The sequence below is a fragment of the Tetrao urogallus genome, assembly GCF_951394365.1.
Source record: "Tetrao urogallus genome assembly, chromosome: 2".
Classification (NCBI taxonomy): domain Eukaryota; kingdom Metazoa; phylum Chordata; class Aves; order Galliformes; family Phasianidae; genus Tetrao; species Tetrao urogallus.
The window spans coordinates 24,750,200-24,768,489 of NC_136814.1; the positions used below are offsets into that span (position 1 = coordinate 24,750,200).

At 34.8% G+C, this 18,290-nt stretch overlaps 1 protein-coding gene across 1 annotated transcript in view; it reads right to left on the bottom strand.

Moving 5' to 3' along the window:
• The window catches only part of LRPPRC (leucine rich pentatricopeptide repeat containing), a gene marked incomplete at both ends in the record, with an annotated part of 86,939 nt that overhangs the window by 18,682 nt on the left and 49,967 nt on the right, over nucleotides 1-18,290 (bottom strand). Inside the window, 5 exons of the mRNA XM_079532595.1 lie at nucleotides 265-388; nucleotides 5,246-5,333; nucleotides 5,446-5,588; nucleotides 7,756-7,846; nucleotides 8,082-8,150. Coding sequence (XP_079388721.1) covers nucleotides 265-388; nucleotides 5,246-5,333; nucleotides 5,446-5,588; nucleotides 7,756-7,846; nucleotides 8,082-8,150 — 515 coding nt within the window. The remainder of the gene's footprint in view (nucleotides 1-264; nucleotides 389-5,245; nucleotides 5,334-5,445; nucleotides 5,589-7,755; nucleotides 7,847-8,081; nucleotides 8,151-18,290) is intronic.

The window sequence follows — 18,290 nt, forward strand, 5'->3', positions numbered from 1 at the left end:
AAACGTGTTATCAGCAAAACATGCTGTCTCTCTAGTATGCTTAATACATAGCACCCTAGTGCCTCATAAGGTAATGTATTTCATAACATAATTCCTAGTTACCAGTCATGACCTGTTTTCCCATTGACAAAATACGGACTTTGCTGAAAACAATCCAGAAATGATTTAAAGACTGAAGGAAAAAAAATAATCAAACAAAACCTCCAGAAACTCTAATCAGCAAAAACTAACAATTTCAATCCTCTAAACATAGAAGTGTCTTACGTGTGCTTCACTTTCATGGCTTCTTCAATACAATCCAGAGATAACAACGCTTTTATGAGGGTGTCATAAGTACGATACTGATAGTCACTCTTCCCTTGGCTTTTCAGAAAAACATTGTAGGCCTCTAAAAAAGAAAAAAAAAGCCCAAATGAAGTATCGTATTATTATGATACTGCTTGTAGAAAAAAAAGTTTTTTCACTGAAAAAAAGGTCCCTCAGAAATCCGTTCATCCTCTTACATCTTTGAAAGCAAAGCTGCTGGTAACAGTTTGTTCAAAAGTGCTTGAATATATCAATCAACTAACACATAACTCCACAGAACAAAAAGTTTGCTACTGCTGGTTTATTATATATGGCTGTCGCTTATATACCAACACAGTCAGCTAGAAGGGGGAGACTCAGGATTTTTAAAGCAACACCTAATTCTGGGGTATATAGTTACAGTATCTGGTGCATGATCACAACAGCGTTTAACAAATAATATAGGAGGTGATTCCAATATGGGGAGATCAAATTATTTGGCTACGACAAGATTTATACAAAACATACAATTTACAAATATACAGATATTTAACAAGTAAACTACGCTGCGTTTGTTTGACTGATTAACAGTTTTATTTCATGCATTCACAATAACTGTCAGTGTATGAAAAGATGTTACCAAAAAGGGGAAAAAAAAAATGATAAGCACATTTTCAGTCATTTATTTTTCTGAAACAAGATTATGCAGCTATAAACATGCAGATAAGACTGCTACCTAGGCTATAACATACACTAGAAAGCGGTGCGAGGAACAAGTGAGCTTTTACATCTAAAACTGACTGCATTTTTCCTATAATAAAACATAAATATAAATCTCTTCACTAATTCAAATCTAATCCACAGTTACCTTTAAGCAACTTTTTAGAAATACTTAGACTATCACTGCAAATTTCACAGGTATGTAGTAAACTATACTTTTTTAAACTTTGAAAGGAAAGATGAAGATTGCTCATTCGAATCTTATTATCAGAAGAAGCATCACACTAATGGCACTTACTACACTGTGCTGTGGAATTTTAAACCAACATTCCCTCAAGCCTAAGTGCTTGACATTAAACTGTTCTACTCAAACTTTTTCAACCAATAAGCATACATAAAAACTTTCTGAAATGCAGGCACAGAAGTAATCATGTATAAAATTAATTATTAATAACAACACACAATCTCTTACACTGAGTTTTATAATAGAGCTAATATCGCCATCCCAAATCTACTTTGGACACTTTAAGCTATATTAAATATAGATGAACAGATAATGGATAAGAAAATGCCACGTAAAAATTAAGTCCACTTCCATGTACGTGAATCCCATGTATATGAAAGATATGGAGAGAGACACAAGAGAGATGGAGAGATAATATGATTGATGTCTGACATTACAAAAGCGACTGCATTGTCAACCAAAAGACCAATAAAAACAACAACAAGATGACATAGAAAAGGCCTGGGAATCCTCCCCCACGCTCACTTATCAGTTTGAGGTTAATGCTTAGCCTACTGCAATGTGCTGAATTCTCTTGCCTGCTCAGGTGCTCAAAACCAGCATTTGTATAGGAGAGTTCATACCGAAATCCAGTGGCCTTCTGTTATTTGAGATAACTGCAGAACAGCTGCTTTTGTTAAGAAAAAAATGTAGGTGAATGGTAATGTTTCTTCTTTCCACTTGTAAAAGTCTACTTTAATTCTGCTTTTAGATTATTAAAAAAAAACCTCTTTATGCTTGGAGACTCCTAATGTCTTTAAACAGAACAAGGATTTCATTCCATGTTTGAATATTCTTTACTACTATTTGGATGGAGTTCATCAACCACCAGTGGACATGATATCAAGCTTATATCAATGACCATAGTCCACAAAGTATAATATCTGCTTCATGGAAATATCTGTAAATATTTTTCTAATTATTAGTTTCATGAAGAACTGATGAAATCTTGGTATCAGTTCTGTTTTCCTTTTTCCAGAATGTTTTGTTTTGTTTGTAAATTCCAACCTATTTATATTAAATTTTCTTAACTCTATATTGCAACATAGCAAGTAGCATGTTTCAACTACACCCTGGTGTACTGAGACTTATGTCCAATCGGGTATTATGAGCTTATTACTTTTTCAGGTGCCATCTAAAATTACTGAAGTATATTAGCAATCAAGACTAAAATGTCTTGGTTTCAGAACCATATTATGTTATACCACCTATTTTAAGTAAAAAAGTATGTCTAAAAAGTGACAACTTTTGAAGAAAATTTCAGCTTTCAAGACAAGCAAATTTGTTTCAGCAGCTGTAACTGTCTGGGATATTACACAGTAATGCGATTCCCTGGAGTCAAGTTCTCATACCGCAGAATCAGGATAAGAACAAAATCTGATTTTGAAAAAATAAGGTGTTTCAGAGAGCAGACTTTCAAAACAACTAGATAGAAGTTAAATATTTTTCCTATCCAAAAGGTTCTAATAAAAATTATATTCTGTCCTATTACATTCATATGAGAACTATATCATACTAATATACAGTAGTGACAATTTAGTTCAAGACACAAAGAACATTTTTTCTCTGAATTATCTGCTTCCCCTGTTTTCAATACTCCATACCAGCTCCTCTCTAGCTCTCCTGTTTTGAGCAGAAGAACAAGCAGAAGTAATTTATTGGTAGATTCTGCATCAAATGTCATCAACAACAATTAGCACGTACAGTTCATATTTTTGTTTCTAACTGGTTTCCCTTCCTCCAAAGTCAAAGCTATATTACTTTGCTTCTGCTCTCCACTTGATAATTTCTGGTATTCCCCACATATATAATATGCAGAATCCACACTTCTAATCAGCATGCCTGGGATTCAATGTAGGAGGATCATTTTACTGACAATTGAAGGTAGCTGCATGAATGATTAACAAATTCTTCTTGAAAACTCATAGCTTAAAAATCAGTGGGTCCAACTTGTAAAACACATTGATAACACCCAGAGAAGAAGAAAACCAGACAGCCTGTATTTATAAGCATTTATAATTTAGCAAAATAAATTATTTTAGCCTATTTCATTCTATTTCCTGATCTCTTTTCAAGTAAGACCAAGTTTTCTATCATAGTATATGCAAAGAAAATAAAAATTTCCAGAATATTAAGACGCTCTGCACCTTGGCAATGGTAGAAATGGACCAGTTATGCTAGTTCTCACTCTGTGACAGGGTTTTTGAGATGAGATGGATAAAAAAACACTTTCAATTACTTCAATAAGCACAGACTGATCTGGAGGAACTTAGGCAGACTCCTCCTTTTCTATATACAAAGGCAAATAAATAAATACCTAAGCATAAGTTAAATCTGCTTTATTAAGCCAGGGAAGTTTCTGTAGAAAAGCTATTTTTTTTCTTGTAGTAAAAGATCTGAAATGATCTCTCAATAAGGCCACTTTATTTGTTGAATGGCACCGAGATGCCCAGAGGTTTGGGAACAGTAAGCTGTGGGGGTGCCGATTTTGATCTTTTCTTTATAGTCTTTGTAGTACAGATCAAAAAGACACATGCTTTTCGGCACTCCCTTCCTTCATAGGAGGAAAAGTTTCCCAATTCTATGGAAAAATGTGGACAACTAATTGTAAAGAAGCTAAAGATGCCAAGTGACATATTAAATTGTTCCTTCAAACAAAAATAGTTATGCTACATCAACAGAAATAAAATAGACTAACATATAAAAGCCTCAGAGGAAAACAGCTGTAGAATAGTTCAGTTGGTAGGAACCTACAAAGATCAGCAAGTCCTGCTGCCTGACCAAATCAGGGCTAACCTGAAGCTAAAGCATAATCCCAAGGGAATTATCCAAATGCCTCTTGAATACTGATAAGACAGCCCAATGCCTGTTCCAGTGTATCATCATGCCCACAAAAACAGAGCGTCATTCATGTCCAGCCTGAACCTTCCCTAGTGAAGCTCAGTGCCACTCCCTCACATCCTGCCATTGGTTCTCAGGAACAGAGCCCAGAACCTCCCCCTGGCCTCCCCTCCTCAGGGAGCTGCAGGGAGCAGTGAAGCCAACTTGTAGCTTCCTTTCCTTGGTCTGGAAAACCCAAGTGTTATCCTCCTCTCCTCAGAGGACATGCCTTCCAGCCCTTCTGCCAGCTTTGTTACCCACCTCTGGATGCTTTCAAGGACCTTAACATCCTTTTTATATTGTAGATCTTTGAACTGCATGCAATGTTCAGAGTGAGGCTGCACAAAAGCTCAATACAGTGTGAGAATCACATCTTTAGAGCAATGATAATCTCCATAGCATAGATGAGATTAAATTAGATAAAACTAATTCTTTTCGTTATCAAATCTATGTCTTATATGATCAGATATGGTTCCAAAATCTATTTTAGATATCTGGTCTTCTTTCAAGACTTCAGTGGCAGTAACAAATCCAAAATCTTTGAACAACTTCTTCTATTGGTTAACTGCCTTCCCATGAACATGTCCCTGCTATTTTACTAGAAATCTGTAGAGAGAATTACTATCATGTCTCACAACATAAAACTTGCATCCAAGCAGTAGACACCTGAAACAACTGTAACACCTGAAACAGCAAAACAGTATTTATCATTGACCCTGTGTATGAAATTAGTTTCCTATGTTTCATAGCTACAATCAGAAGTCTTGAAAATGTGTTTAACCAAATATTACAAATGGCAGGCTAGCAATACTTAAATGTTTTTAAAATTCAAAATGTCAGCATAGACTGACTTTCAAGCATACATTTAGAGTCAATAATTCAAAGGACACTAAATATTTTTGCATATGGTTCTTTCAACTTTTGAAGGAGAATATTACCAAGTAACACTGTTAGGTAACTTTTCTAACATACTAGCAAAACAAAAGTAAGCAAACATCCATTGCTCAATATTTAATCAAAATCTAAATCTTAGAGCTAAGAAACAGTGATTAGGCAGAAACAGTGGATTCGTCTTACCTTTTGCATTATTGTTCTTGCAAAGCATCCTTATTTTTCTTTCTTCAATATTAGAAGATCCTGGGCTTCTCGTTTCTTCTTGTCTAGTCTTTAATACAAAAAACTTATTTAAATTACTGTAATCCTATTTGTTAACATTTATTAACTGAAAGATATATATTCAGCAGTATTGTGAGCAAGCAAAGTTACACTCAGATTACCTTAGGTACCTCAAACGGGACAACTTGACCATTTTTCTCTAATATATCAGCCAGTAATCTCAGTGTTTTCTCACGAGGAACAACATTTTCTTCTTGAATTTTAGTCCAAACAGCTTCAGCTCTTCTCCAGTCAGAGTTGTTATCTGAAACACGATTCAGGTCTTCAGATAAAAGCAAATTTAAAGTATACATACATATCTGAAGTCACATTTTTGGAAAATACTTCATTGTATGTATATGTCTGCATCATATAATCAACCCAAAAAATTCCAAACTGCTATTACTCCACGGGAGACACTAGACGATGGAAACAAACAAACAATAATAAATAAACCAAAATATTGACTTTAAGGACTAAATTAACCCAATTATATTTTTAAGCTCAGGGTATTATGGCAGTAAGCAGAGGAGAATGGAGTGTCTTTGACAGCTTTACATGCGCTTGCTTTGGACTGCACAACTATAAAATAGATGCTACCAACTACAGCAAATTCAGCCATCGATAGACAGACATAGGGCTTGAGGACAGGTAGTTGAAAAAGGTGGATTTAGTACTATCTGGAGGTGAGTATGCTAATGGCAGGGTGAGTCTAATTGCTGCCTTCAGCTACCTAACTGACAGGCCTCAGAAGTGCTCGACATTGTAGGAAAGATGACCGTTAAAAAGTTGCAGAACATCAAACCTTGGAACAGGTTATTCTTCAATCTCCAACTCCGGAGGAACAAAACACCTTACTTGACAAGGCCGTGACCTGATTTTAATTCAAACTTGTCCTAACTTTGGGAAAGGATGAGATCCAAACCCCTTTTTTTCTCTTATTCTACAGCTTGAACTAGATAGTAGGTGTACTGACTTGTAGATATCTTAAATTGTGGCTAACGTGCACAATGACAACTCTCTACTGTACTTGTGCATAGGGCAGGTTTGATAAATAGTTTAAAATGGCTGAAAGCAGGAATGTACATGGTTTTTGTCTTCCATGATGACAGAAACCCACAAATGATTTCCACTTCTTTGAGTAGATGGAATTGCTTTTGTCTTTTCAAAGAATAGTGAAGATTTTGTGTGACAGACTTTGATAAATTCTATCTTCTTAGATTCTCTTCCTAGCAGGCACACTGTCACACTTAGTCACTGCCAGAGGTGAACAGGATGATGGAGGAGAAATAAGAAGACTCCCTCCTGTTGAGACTATATTGCTTTTCAGGCCAACTTGATTTTCAAGGATGAACCAGTATGTGCAAAGCCAGAAATAGGAAATGCTACAGTTTGGTTTTGAAGCTTTCTGAGGCTGTTGAGGAAACAAAAAGAAACAAAAACGACAAAAATTCTCTGGCCATTTTTGTGGGGAAATACTCATCTCCTCTGTTTGTGGTTAAACAAAAAGAGGAAGCAGCCTCTCTTGTTGCTTTACTAAAATGGAGGTCTAATAGTGTTTTATTTAGCATGATAATATTTCTAGCTCTAGTCATCCAAAAAATACATGAAGAGCAGTCTAAAATTACATCAAGCTCAAATGCAAGCTTTCCCACTGCCCAAGATATCAAGTTGCTCAATATGAATACAAAATATAAGGTTGTTTAATTTTTCTGAGACACATAGAAATCCTCATAACGCTATTTTAAAATGACCCAACAATTTTGTGTTCAACATCCAATTGTAAGAACACAAAACGTTTTATCAAACTTAAGTAGCTAGGTATAACATTTCCAACATTTTTACTATGTATTATACAGTATGATACAGTGAGTAACAAAACCAAAGCAAACAAAAATATAGAAAAGGAATGAAAAATCACTACAGATACATTCTGTACCAAGTCTGTAGCATACAAACAAACTTCCAGTTAAAAAGAGTTCAGTATCCATAACGATGCCCGAGTTTGGCTGTAGTTGGAGGAACTAGGAATTGTAGTTAGGAACAATTTACCAATTCTTCACGCCTTTACTAAAGGCACAGCTTCAACTACAGTAGACTGCAGAACTTTAATGATTATAAAGATACAGAAAATGAGCAATTTTTTTTCTAACAAGTATTTCATAAAGCAAAAAACAGAGAAAACTTTCAAATTAGGAAAGTGACAAAAAGCATACATCTTTCATTCTTTAAGTGCTAGAATACTGCTGTGCTAAGCTGTGCAGGTTAGAAAAAACAACCCTGATCTCTGCTCCTCTGAAAGATGCCTCCATAATTGTTTGCAGGCTGCTTACTTATGAGGACAGCTCACCTCTCCAATTCAAGGCTATTTCCCATCTCCAAACACAAAACCAAACATACTGGAACATGATAAAAGTTACATGATAACTTACCGCAAAGCTGAAGCAGGTAGTAGTACATCTCATCTCTATCACATTCAAATACATTCTTAGTTAATTCTACCAAGTGCTCCAAAGTCTCCATCTTTAAAAAGAAAGGAGAACATTTATTTTTCTGTGTATCCGTACTTACATGCTGCATGCATTCATCTAAGATATTTCTGTGTAAGAACACAACAGTGTTTACACATAGCATTACGTTCATCTCTTCAGCCTCTCATAAGTCCTTCCACCCCCCAAAAATCTAACAAAATACTTCAAAACAATTACTCCTAAAATACAGTGACAGTTCTAAAGAAGACAAGAAGCAAGCCACATACCTGATTACCTGAAATACACCTTTTTGCAAACCACTGCAATCTTCCAGGGTGGGCTCTCAAGCCAGGAGTCTGCAAAATCGTATTTCCACAAGAAAAAAAACATTACTTCACACAGAACATTCTAAGCTAAAGAAAACATAATACATGTACTGATAATAAGTTTACATATATATATAAAATCTGCAAGAGACAGGTTTAAGCTCACAAATAATCAAGTTAAGCTGCATTTATGACAGGTTTAAAAAATTGCAGTCATTTTATTCAAGATGTTTTTCCTTTTGGCTGAACAGTGCTGTGTCTGCACTGACAAAAAGAACTGCTCCAGAATATACTTCAGATGAACTGAAGTATTAAGTAAACTCTACCACCACACTAAGAGTATTGCTATTACTCATCATAATAATTTTAATTATTTATGGTAAAGAATTGCACCAAATATTTCCAAACTGTCTTCACAATGAAAAGGTCATACACCAGACCATGGCAACATCAAAATTTAGTGTCCTTTTCTGGATCATATTAATTGCCTTCATGCAGCTATTAACATCTAAAACCAAGAGTGTTTCAAGCTGTGACTTCTTTTGCTATGCTGAGTAAGAAAAACATGAAGGTAAAGGGTACTAACCATGCAAAAGACAGTAGGTATACTAACTGTAATTTCTGCCCCAGAACAGAGCAAAGGCTTACTCTACATCCACAGAAGAATTATGTTTAATAGTTAATAAGCCATAATTGTTTTTGTTGCTCATTTTCCCAGGTTAAAAGAGCCTCTGCTTGTTCATTCCTTCATTGTTTTTATTAGGTTATCAGCCACAAAACACACACACACACACACACACACACACACACACACACACACAGAACATTCAATCCTTTGTGAACTTAATTTAGTACAGACTACCATATTCTTCCTTCTCATCACTACAGATCTGAACAAATGTATCATTTTGTCCACTATGAACAGCAAAATTCTTAGATAAACATAGGAAAATTCAAAAGTCTTTATGAAGCATTACAAGCATTCCATTACTTATGTCCACTGTGTCAAGAAAAAATGATACAAGAAAACCCGTAGGCAAAGCATCCATCATTTTTACCTCTGACACCACTTCAAGACTACCTGAATTTACTTTCATTATAGCCTCTTATTTCAACACAAGGATTGTTACAGCAAGAGATGACTGCTCCTATTTCAGGTGTCCAGATTTGAATGAATACAACCCAAAGTAACTTTGGGGAAATGTCTTTTCTATCTAGAAACATGTGTTTTGACTCTTGAAGGGTTATAACTGCTAATGTTATAAGAAGTCTCAGCTGCTGAAATGTGAAGCGCCATTTCCAAAATTCAAATGCAATTTTGCATAAAAACTAAGAGGCAGCTTGAACAAAGAGCTGTGACAAATAGAGTCTTGGTTCCAAAACAGTGGAAACAATTACTGTTAAAGAAGTCAATTAACCTTCCTTCTTTTTTAACACAGACAAATAATTTCCTTTCCCTTGTCTTTTCCAACAGCACAATTATTACCATTACAATTTCCTGAAATAACTCAGCACCCACTGAAGAAGCAGCATATTGAACTTCACTTAAAGACCTTAAAATTTGCTGAAGAAATATGAAACAGAATGCTCTGCAGAATATATGTTAGAGCATATAATCCTGACCAGTTCATGCAATCATTTTAAGCACTGGGTTTTTTGTTTGTTTCTTATGTTTTAAATAAGAAGCTAACTCCTAGCCAAGCTCCTCAAAACCGACTGTCTTGTCTGTGTATTTAACAGTGCTTGACCCAACAGGTTATAGAAAAACAATGGCTAATCAGATACTCAAAAGTGGTATAAATTAAACTTTATTTTATTTCTAGGTACTTGCTGGTTTTTCAAATTAGATCTTACCACAGATATTTATGTTTACAGATCCCCTAGTCAGCAGTGACTTTTTGTTCTTGTTTTTGTTGTTTTTTAAAGATCCAGCAAGCAGTTTCACAAAAAATATGCTGAAAATTAAGTCAAGAATTAACATCTTACACAACAGGCTCTTGAAAATGAAAAAAAGTATGTTGCTTGCATTTGCAGCTAATCCTCTTTAGAACATGGTAAAATTCAAATACTGAATTCACTTACAACTTTCAATATCATTGCTGATCTGAATGCCAATGAACTCAACAGCTCCAAAGCCACAAACTTTTTATAGTAAATCCTTTCCTGTTCAGAAATGATTGATGTGTCTGTCACTACAAGGACAGCTGAGTTATACAACAGATATCCTCGTTTTTCATTTTGAAATTGAGAAGTGTTTTCACATACTGCAGGTCTCAATCATCAAAAGAACATCTAGGTCAGATTAACTAAATCTCCAGGGCTTGCCTGATAGTCCATATTTGTAGCTTATCCCTTACCATCTTAGGGAATTTTAAGCATTGCATTTAACATGAAACAGACTTTCTACAGTAGAGCAGACTAAGATGCAGAATAAAAATAAAGCAAGGAATAATAATTAAAAAAAAAAAAAAAAAAACAGTAAAAAAAAAAAAAACCATGGTACTTTAATTACTTCTTCCAGTTTCCTTTTAAAATTCTGATCTTGACTCTTCGGACAAAAAATATATTCCTGAATATTAGTTTTCTGATTATCTTTTGTCTTTTTATTTAAAAAAAAAAAACAAAAAACAAAAAACAAAAAAAAAAAAAAACAAACAAAAAAAAACTATTGAGGGTCTGAAGAAATTCATCCAGCATAAAAGGCAGAAAACCTCCAAATTTCCTTTATAAATACTCTTGGAACATGAAACAACAGTATTGCACCAGATAAAAGGATCATCATGTTTTTCATCCTCTCTCAGTACTATGGGAGACCATAAGGTGTCAGAAAAACTGGCAATATTTTTGCCTCAGCATTCCTCCATTCTCCAGCTAATTCAAGCTCAGTTTACTACTTCAGAATAAATGATCTCTGTTCCACAAACTTTTCTGTTTGCCTCTAAAATACATGATGAATCACTCATAAGATCCTTTGGCAAAAGACTGCCTGAACTGTATTTCTTTTCTGTATTGTCTACAGAAAATACACAAAATACCACCTATCTGTTTTCAGTTTAGCTTCTATGAGCTTCATTTGAAACCCCTCATATTTTGTATTGGAAGACAATGCAGAGTGGGATTACCCTTTATACTCTTTTGTTTCACAGATGATAGAGTGATATTTGTAATAATCCTCTGTTCTGCTGCTTCTTTTCCAGTTTAAGAATATCATAGTCACACCTCCTATGGAAACCTTTCCATATTTTTGATGACCTGTTTCTACCTTTTTAATACACTACAAACAATCCTGCACTAATTTATTCACTGACTCTATGCCTTCACACACAGAAAGGCAAACTACCCAGAAGGATAAAAAAAAATATGCAGCATCTTCAGAACACTTGCAAAGAAGCATTCAAAAATCATGCGAATGCAATAGTCCTAAACTGAGTTCTTCTCTAGAAGAAGAACACCTTCAGACAGGGGCTCCGATTACCAGAAATTATTTTGTGTTATCATTTTTCTTTGATCTACCTTCTAGTTATTTGTTACAGCTGAAAGAAAACAGCTTCTCTGGAGAAATACTGACCTGCTAGTGAGGAATCTATTCAATGTTTATCTGGATTTTTAGATGATGACAGAATTCAAGGAATGTTTACATTGGCATTCTGTAATTATTACAGATGATAGTACAATACTGTCATTCAGCTAATATTTTCTTAACCTTAAAAAAAGCCAAGCAATTTACAGTTGTAGGGAACATATTTGTTCCCTTTTCTTCACTTGCCCAAAACAACCTTTTTCTCTTTAATCATAAAACTTACGTAAAGAAAAAAAAAACCAACAGAAAAATGCAAAGAAACTCGATGGTGTTCTTCAGAAAAGACAGTGTTGAGTGTCCCAGAATAGTACCACTTTTGTTACACCTGGCTTAGGATGCAGAACTATTTGAAAGCCATCAAAAATAATTTTTATTTGGCATACATTTGACATTTGAGACAGATTATTCACTTGTTTTTAACTTTTCAATACTTCTCTTCCACAGACTACTACTGTGTGCTGATCAGTAAAATAAGCATTACATATCCTATAAAACTCCCAGTAAACTTCATTGCGCCTTCTTCAACTAGCCTTGCGCAATATAACTTCACTGTGAATTACTCTAATTTTAAAGATTCAAGGTTATCTCTGCTTAACTCTGCCCTTTTTCAGACTTCATTCTAAAATGCCTGAATTTTCTTCCTAAAGTTCAGCCTTCTCTTATAGTTCTACAGCAATCCCAATCTAACCCAACCATTGCCTCGTTGTATAAACCCTATCCGTGCTGCATTCTTTGATGGTATTTTTTAGACAAGTAGATCCATACACCCTTCTCTTTGCAGCTGAAAAACCCAGTAATATTAAGAGACAGCTAACGCTGCTAAGGAAGAAGAATGTTTCATGGTGAGTTACATCAACAGCTCTAACAGACTTATGTTACCAGTACCGGAACCAGTTACTGAGATTTAGACGCCAAAGCAATGTCTCACAAGAAAGCGTGTTACTTCTTTGAAAAGACAGCCTTGAACAGACAGCTATAAGAACTGATGTATGTCATTTTTAACAGCCCTCTCCAATATAAGCATTGGTGAAAACAGAACAGTTGATGGGAAATTCTTAATTTATGGCTAGATTTTTCCCCCAATTCCACAAAATATCTGTGAAACCTCACAAATTCCATGCAGCTTCAATGTAAACTAGGATATACAGCACGATACTTGAAGTTTTTTATACTGTAAACTGTAATTTCTCTCAGAATACAGTGTTTACAGTATAAAAAAAATGTAGTAAAATGCTATAAAAATTCTTCAGATACTAAGACCTTCATATCAATAATCATGCTGAAAGAAGAGATGACAAGAAATCCACACTCAAAAAAAACCACACAACCAACATCCTCTAGGCTGTTCTCCAAATAAAACAGCAAAAATTTGCTTTCTTTGCACCATGATGTGGCTTTATGCTGCCCGATGAACCTGAAAAGCATTACACACACAGTAGTATTTTCTCTCTAACACAAAGTCCCTAAAGCTAAGAAAGGATTCACAGCTCTTGTCATGATCCTGCATTCTAAACACATCACCTTCTCCTTTTCTGGAAGGAATTAATTCATTAGGCATCTCCTTTGTTTTTCCACTGGGAGCAGTGAATTAAATTTACTTATTCAAAACACATTCATTTACTTTCTTCAAAAAAAACAAACAAACAGTATTTAAGATCTTTTGAGTAACAGGCATTGAATTAGGAAGAACTTTTTTTTTTTTATTATTTCATACACACATTCATGGGCACAAACAAAATCCAGCTTCAATAATAGCTGTATCAGAGTCCAGTTTCATAAGGAGAAGTAATGCATTTATTAAACTAATAGGACTTAATAACAAGAAAAAAAATAATCTTTTCTTCTAATTATAGGGCTTGCATGCCTAAGAGTTCTTCATCCTTTCTCCTCCCTCCCAGCTGTATACATCTACTCTAATAAAAGCTATTACACCCCCTACAAACTACCCTACCTCAGACCACTGTATCTCTAACCACCATTCTAATACAATTTGCATTACGCTTTCAAAAACGTTTAAATTTTGTTCTAACTACCTCTATTCTTTTCTGAAGCAGACCAAAAATGTTTGTGGGTAATTTCCGACACTGGGCGTAACCGTCACTAAACCACATATTAAAAAACCTAAATCCTGCTGTCACAAACGAAGAAAGCATCTTCACCCAATAGTCCATCTCCAGAATAAAATCAGCAAGGCTCCATTTTATGATGTAGATTCTTATCAAAAGCAATCTGGATGAAAGAAGGTTGTAATCTCTCAATATCAAGTAGAAATATTATCATTGTTTTTATGGTAGATTAAATCCAATGGCAACTGGTATCTCGAGGTCTGCTGACAGTGGATGTCACAATTCTTTGCTTAAATCTATTTACCTCATGAATTAACTTGACATCTGTTGATATATTCCTGTACACTAAACTCACCTGAAATAGTTCTTTTGTCAGGTCTTGAATTCCAGCAACAAATGCTTTTTCTTGCATTTATTGACACTGGAAATTTCATTAAAAATACTTCACAGCTAGTTTGTCCTTCAATTCTTCACAAAAACCTCTTGAGATGTTAGAGATGGTATAACATGCTGGTATAACATGCCTATTAAGTATGCGCGATACTTTTTAATATAAGGGCAGAAAGTGAGGGAAAACTTCACACAAAATGTAATAAAAATTCTGAAGCCATGCAGCATGCATTAACATTTTCAAAGGAGGTTCCTCTTGTGCTAGTGAACTGGTATAGGTTGGTTTTGTATTAAAAACTCTGCCATACGGTTCTGTGATTTTTCCCAATCCTAAATACAGTAATCCTCTCTTAGCTTTCATTTGCAGTAAAACTACAAACAGAGCAGAAACAAGAGCTTTTACTGTTTTATTAAAGGAACAACTTTAATTTACTAGCTCATGTGATTTAATCCAGAAAGACTTCAAATATCTGTCAGGAAAAAAGTCTCTATCAACTCCTAGTTCTTATGAGAACAGTCCATAAGCACCTAACTAACTTTTCCATGGACTTGTATAAGCCCAGAAGAAAGAAAAGATTTAAGATAGTCTCACTAATTTTTTTTGTTTCCCCCTTTTTTTTTTTTTTTTTTCCTTTTTAAGCATGTTTTACAAAATTGCTTTATAAAACAATTTTGTTCACCTTAAAGAAAATAGAATCATACAAGACACAACGGAAGAGAATTTCTATAAAGAATACTGCCTGTCATGATAGCCCGAAGCTTCGGGTGCATTCTTTTACAATTTTTTACAATAATAACATACCCTACATAGACTCTGTTAGCAATGCTGCATGTATCATTCTCAAGTAAAAGCTTACAGATGGCTCCGCTTAAGTTTGCAACATACTACCCTTCAAAATTTTTTCTATTTATGGTTTTCTGAAGTGTGCAAGTTCAGAGGAAACTGCTTTAAGCATTTGAATCATCACGACACATTAAAAATTACTTGTAGACTAAGTAGGGATTGATCAACTTTTCCATTTCAAGCAATGTAAAGTCATTAACTTTAAGATCAATACTCATTAATATTTTCCATTTGCTTCATTATTTTGAATTCCTACTCTGGGATTCTGATAATAATTTGTGTTTAGTTGTTGCTGGTTTTTATTACTTCTGGTTTTGTGTTTGTAAAAAGTAACAGAACTGATAGAGAGGGGAAGGAAACAGACTCCTCAAAGGAGTTATAACACTCACTTTCTCATTCTGCCCCTCTCCAAGATGACCTTCAGATCAGTCTAACCCTCAGTCATTGGCTAGATCAGTTAAATAAAGCAGCAAGATTAACAGTTGACAACAAAGTACACGTAATGGAATTCAGAGTTTCCAGTTCTAGCAATAAGTAAGCAGATATGGACTGGAGGGATTGGGGAGGACTACGTTCTGGTAAGTGGAGGGGGCACTGAAAAGAGCACTAGGTCAAGTAACTCATCTAGATTCTTGGTTCTAGTACTTGAAGCGATGGAGGAACATACATGAAGAACTACACATAAACACTCTTCATGAGAAAATTTGATTAGATGTTACCAAAATAAGGCAACATTTTAGAAGACAGGCCCGAATCTCACTTAATGGGATTCCACTGCTTCTTTTAGCCTTCAATTTTAATGCATTGAGTAAAAAAAAAAAAAAAAAAAAAAAATTAACATAATTCTCTTGTTTTTAAATGTAACTGAAAAAAATTTTGCATAACTAGACTTATCACTGTTGACATGAAAGCCATAAACACAAGCTAGTAAGTGACTTCATGTCAAGGGGTGAAAAGAGAGGGGTACCTATGACTGCTGTGGAATGATTACCTTTGAAGGACTTATAACAAAATCTGACTTATTAGAGATACAATTAAGAACTGAAGACTAAGTCATGCTTTGATGTACTATAGCATGCAATCATAGAACTTATTTTTCTGCCTTCGACTCAGAACATCTACCAACACATTCACCTACCAGCACAGCTTCAAGCATTCAGTAATTGCCAGGCGTAGCTAGGAAAGAAAAAAAAAAAAAGCAGACCTTCCCCTTACAAAGAAGCTAACAACACATCATTTGGAGGTCCTGTCTCTGAGTATTTCTAGTTACATGCCACAAAACATATGAGAACAGACTTCAAGATATTTACAAGACAGCCTAGCAACATCTCAAACTGTTAGCTTATCAAAGTATGATGTCTTAGAAACTAGCTGCATCTCCTCCTCAAGCCTTCTTTCACAGTTTCTCTTCTGTCTTGCATTGCTTCAAGAGAGACTTGCAACATCAAGCTGCCATGTATTTCAGTTTACTTGTTCTAGTATTAGGCACATTTTTTTTTTGCCTTATCTCTTTTCTATTAATCTATCACGCTCTGCTCAAAGCAGTCTTCCTGCCCTTTCAACAAGCAGATGCACCCCCAGAGCTTTCTGGTTATGACAACATCCCACAATATGAGCTTATACACATGCACGCACAACACATTCACCATGAGAGATTAAGTACATACACAACTTCATGACCCATTTATTTTATAATCTCACTCAAATCTTCTCTTTCCTTTCCCACTACTGTCATTCAGTTCTATTTTAATCAAACATTTAGATTTAAGAGTTGTTTTCTTATCCTGGGGTTTTGAGCTGCAAATTTTTCAAAGCAGCAGGTGTCACTTTCACATGAGTATCCAGTAGACTCTTGATTTTTAGAAGAAGCAAAAGCAAGCTGGAGATACAACTTAAATGTGATTACTGATGAATAAACACATCACCCAAAAGACCACATCCTCTCTGGTCTTTAATTCCTTAGCTCCTACTTTTTTTTCTTTTAGGTTCATTCCTATGCCCTTTTAGATACCCTTTATTAACTCTTCAGATACTTCTCTAAGAAATGTTACTACTAAAACTAATTGATCACCACAACAGTACATGATAGAAGTATTTCCTGACAGACAGCCCATATCCATTATATAACAAATTCTAAAAAGCGAAGTGGCTCCAAATTTGATAATCTTTACTGGATGTTGCATAGCAACTACATGGAGCGGGATATTGATGGCAAGGTTTGACTTCTACTGTCATACCACCAACATCTGCCTCTGACACTATTGGCCAATATAATAAAATACAAGGCATTACTTTTGGAGCAGCCCTCATATGTGCATGCTATTCTTAGCTGAAGTTCTGTATTATAAAGATTTAGAAAATTAAAAAACAATTTTCCGACAGCATATACTAAGCTCAAGTAAGAACAAAAAATCCTACTCTAACGAGCATAAAAGGACAGGATAAATTTCATTTTCTCTCCAGATATCAGGTGTTGAAATGCATGTTTATGTCTGTCTGTGGTTACTAACACCTCATGGTCAAACACCAAATACTAAATACTTCCAAAGATAAACTGACACAAACAGCAAAAAATTTTAATGTATAAACAATTTGATAATTTGCTTACTGTCCTATTCATTACATGCTGAACTGTAGCCACTAATAGAAGATGTTAACAAATTAAATGCCAGGATCTAAGAAATTCTTACTTCCAGTTCTGAGATCACAAATTTGTACCTCCTTGTGTTTTAATCATTATCATAACAACTGAACTGCTCAGTGTCACCTTCTGCTTGATATTGATACCTCTGTTCTTCTGTACTAATATGAGCTCTAAAAAACCATCTCTGAGCAGAAATACTGATGTTTCAGTATTGTGCTCAGTACTACCACAGACAAGCACACATTCTGTAAGTACAAGATTTCTATTGGAAAATAATTCAAGTGGTATCTCAAATATTTTAAAAATTATAAAAAAAAGCATACTGTAACTTAGGAAGAAAAAATGAGGTTACAGAGTTATTTACAACAAAAATGATAAGGACTAAGTATTTTTTTTTTCTGTAAGATCCCTTCTCCCACACATTAACTTTAAAACTTATGCAGTATTTTAAAAACATATGACTGTTAGGAAGAAAAATAATCACAATCTGGGCAGATTCTGCAGCTGCCCCTTTGACTTATCAATTTCAGTAAGCACAATTTCAATCAAGTCTAGATAAAATATACTAATCCTAAATAGACCAAGTTTGTCACCTACCACTTCCTATAAGCTGCTTACTATCCTGAAAAAGAGAGAGAACGAGAAA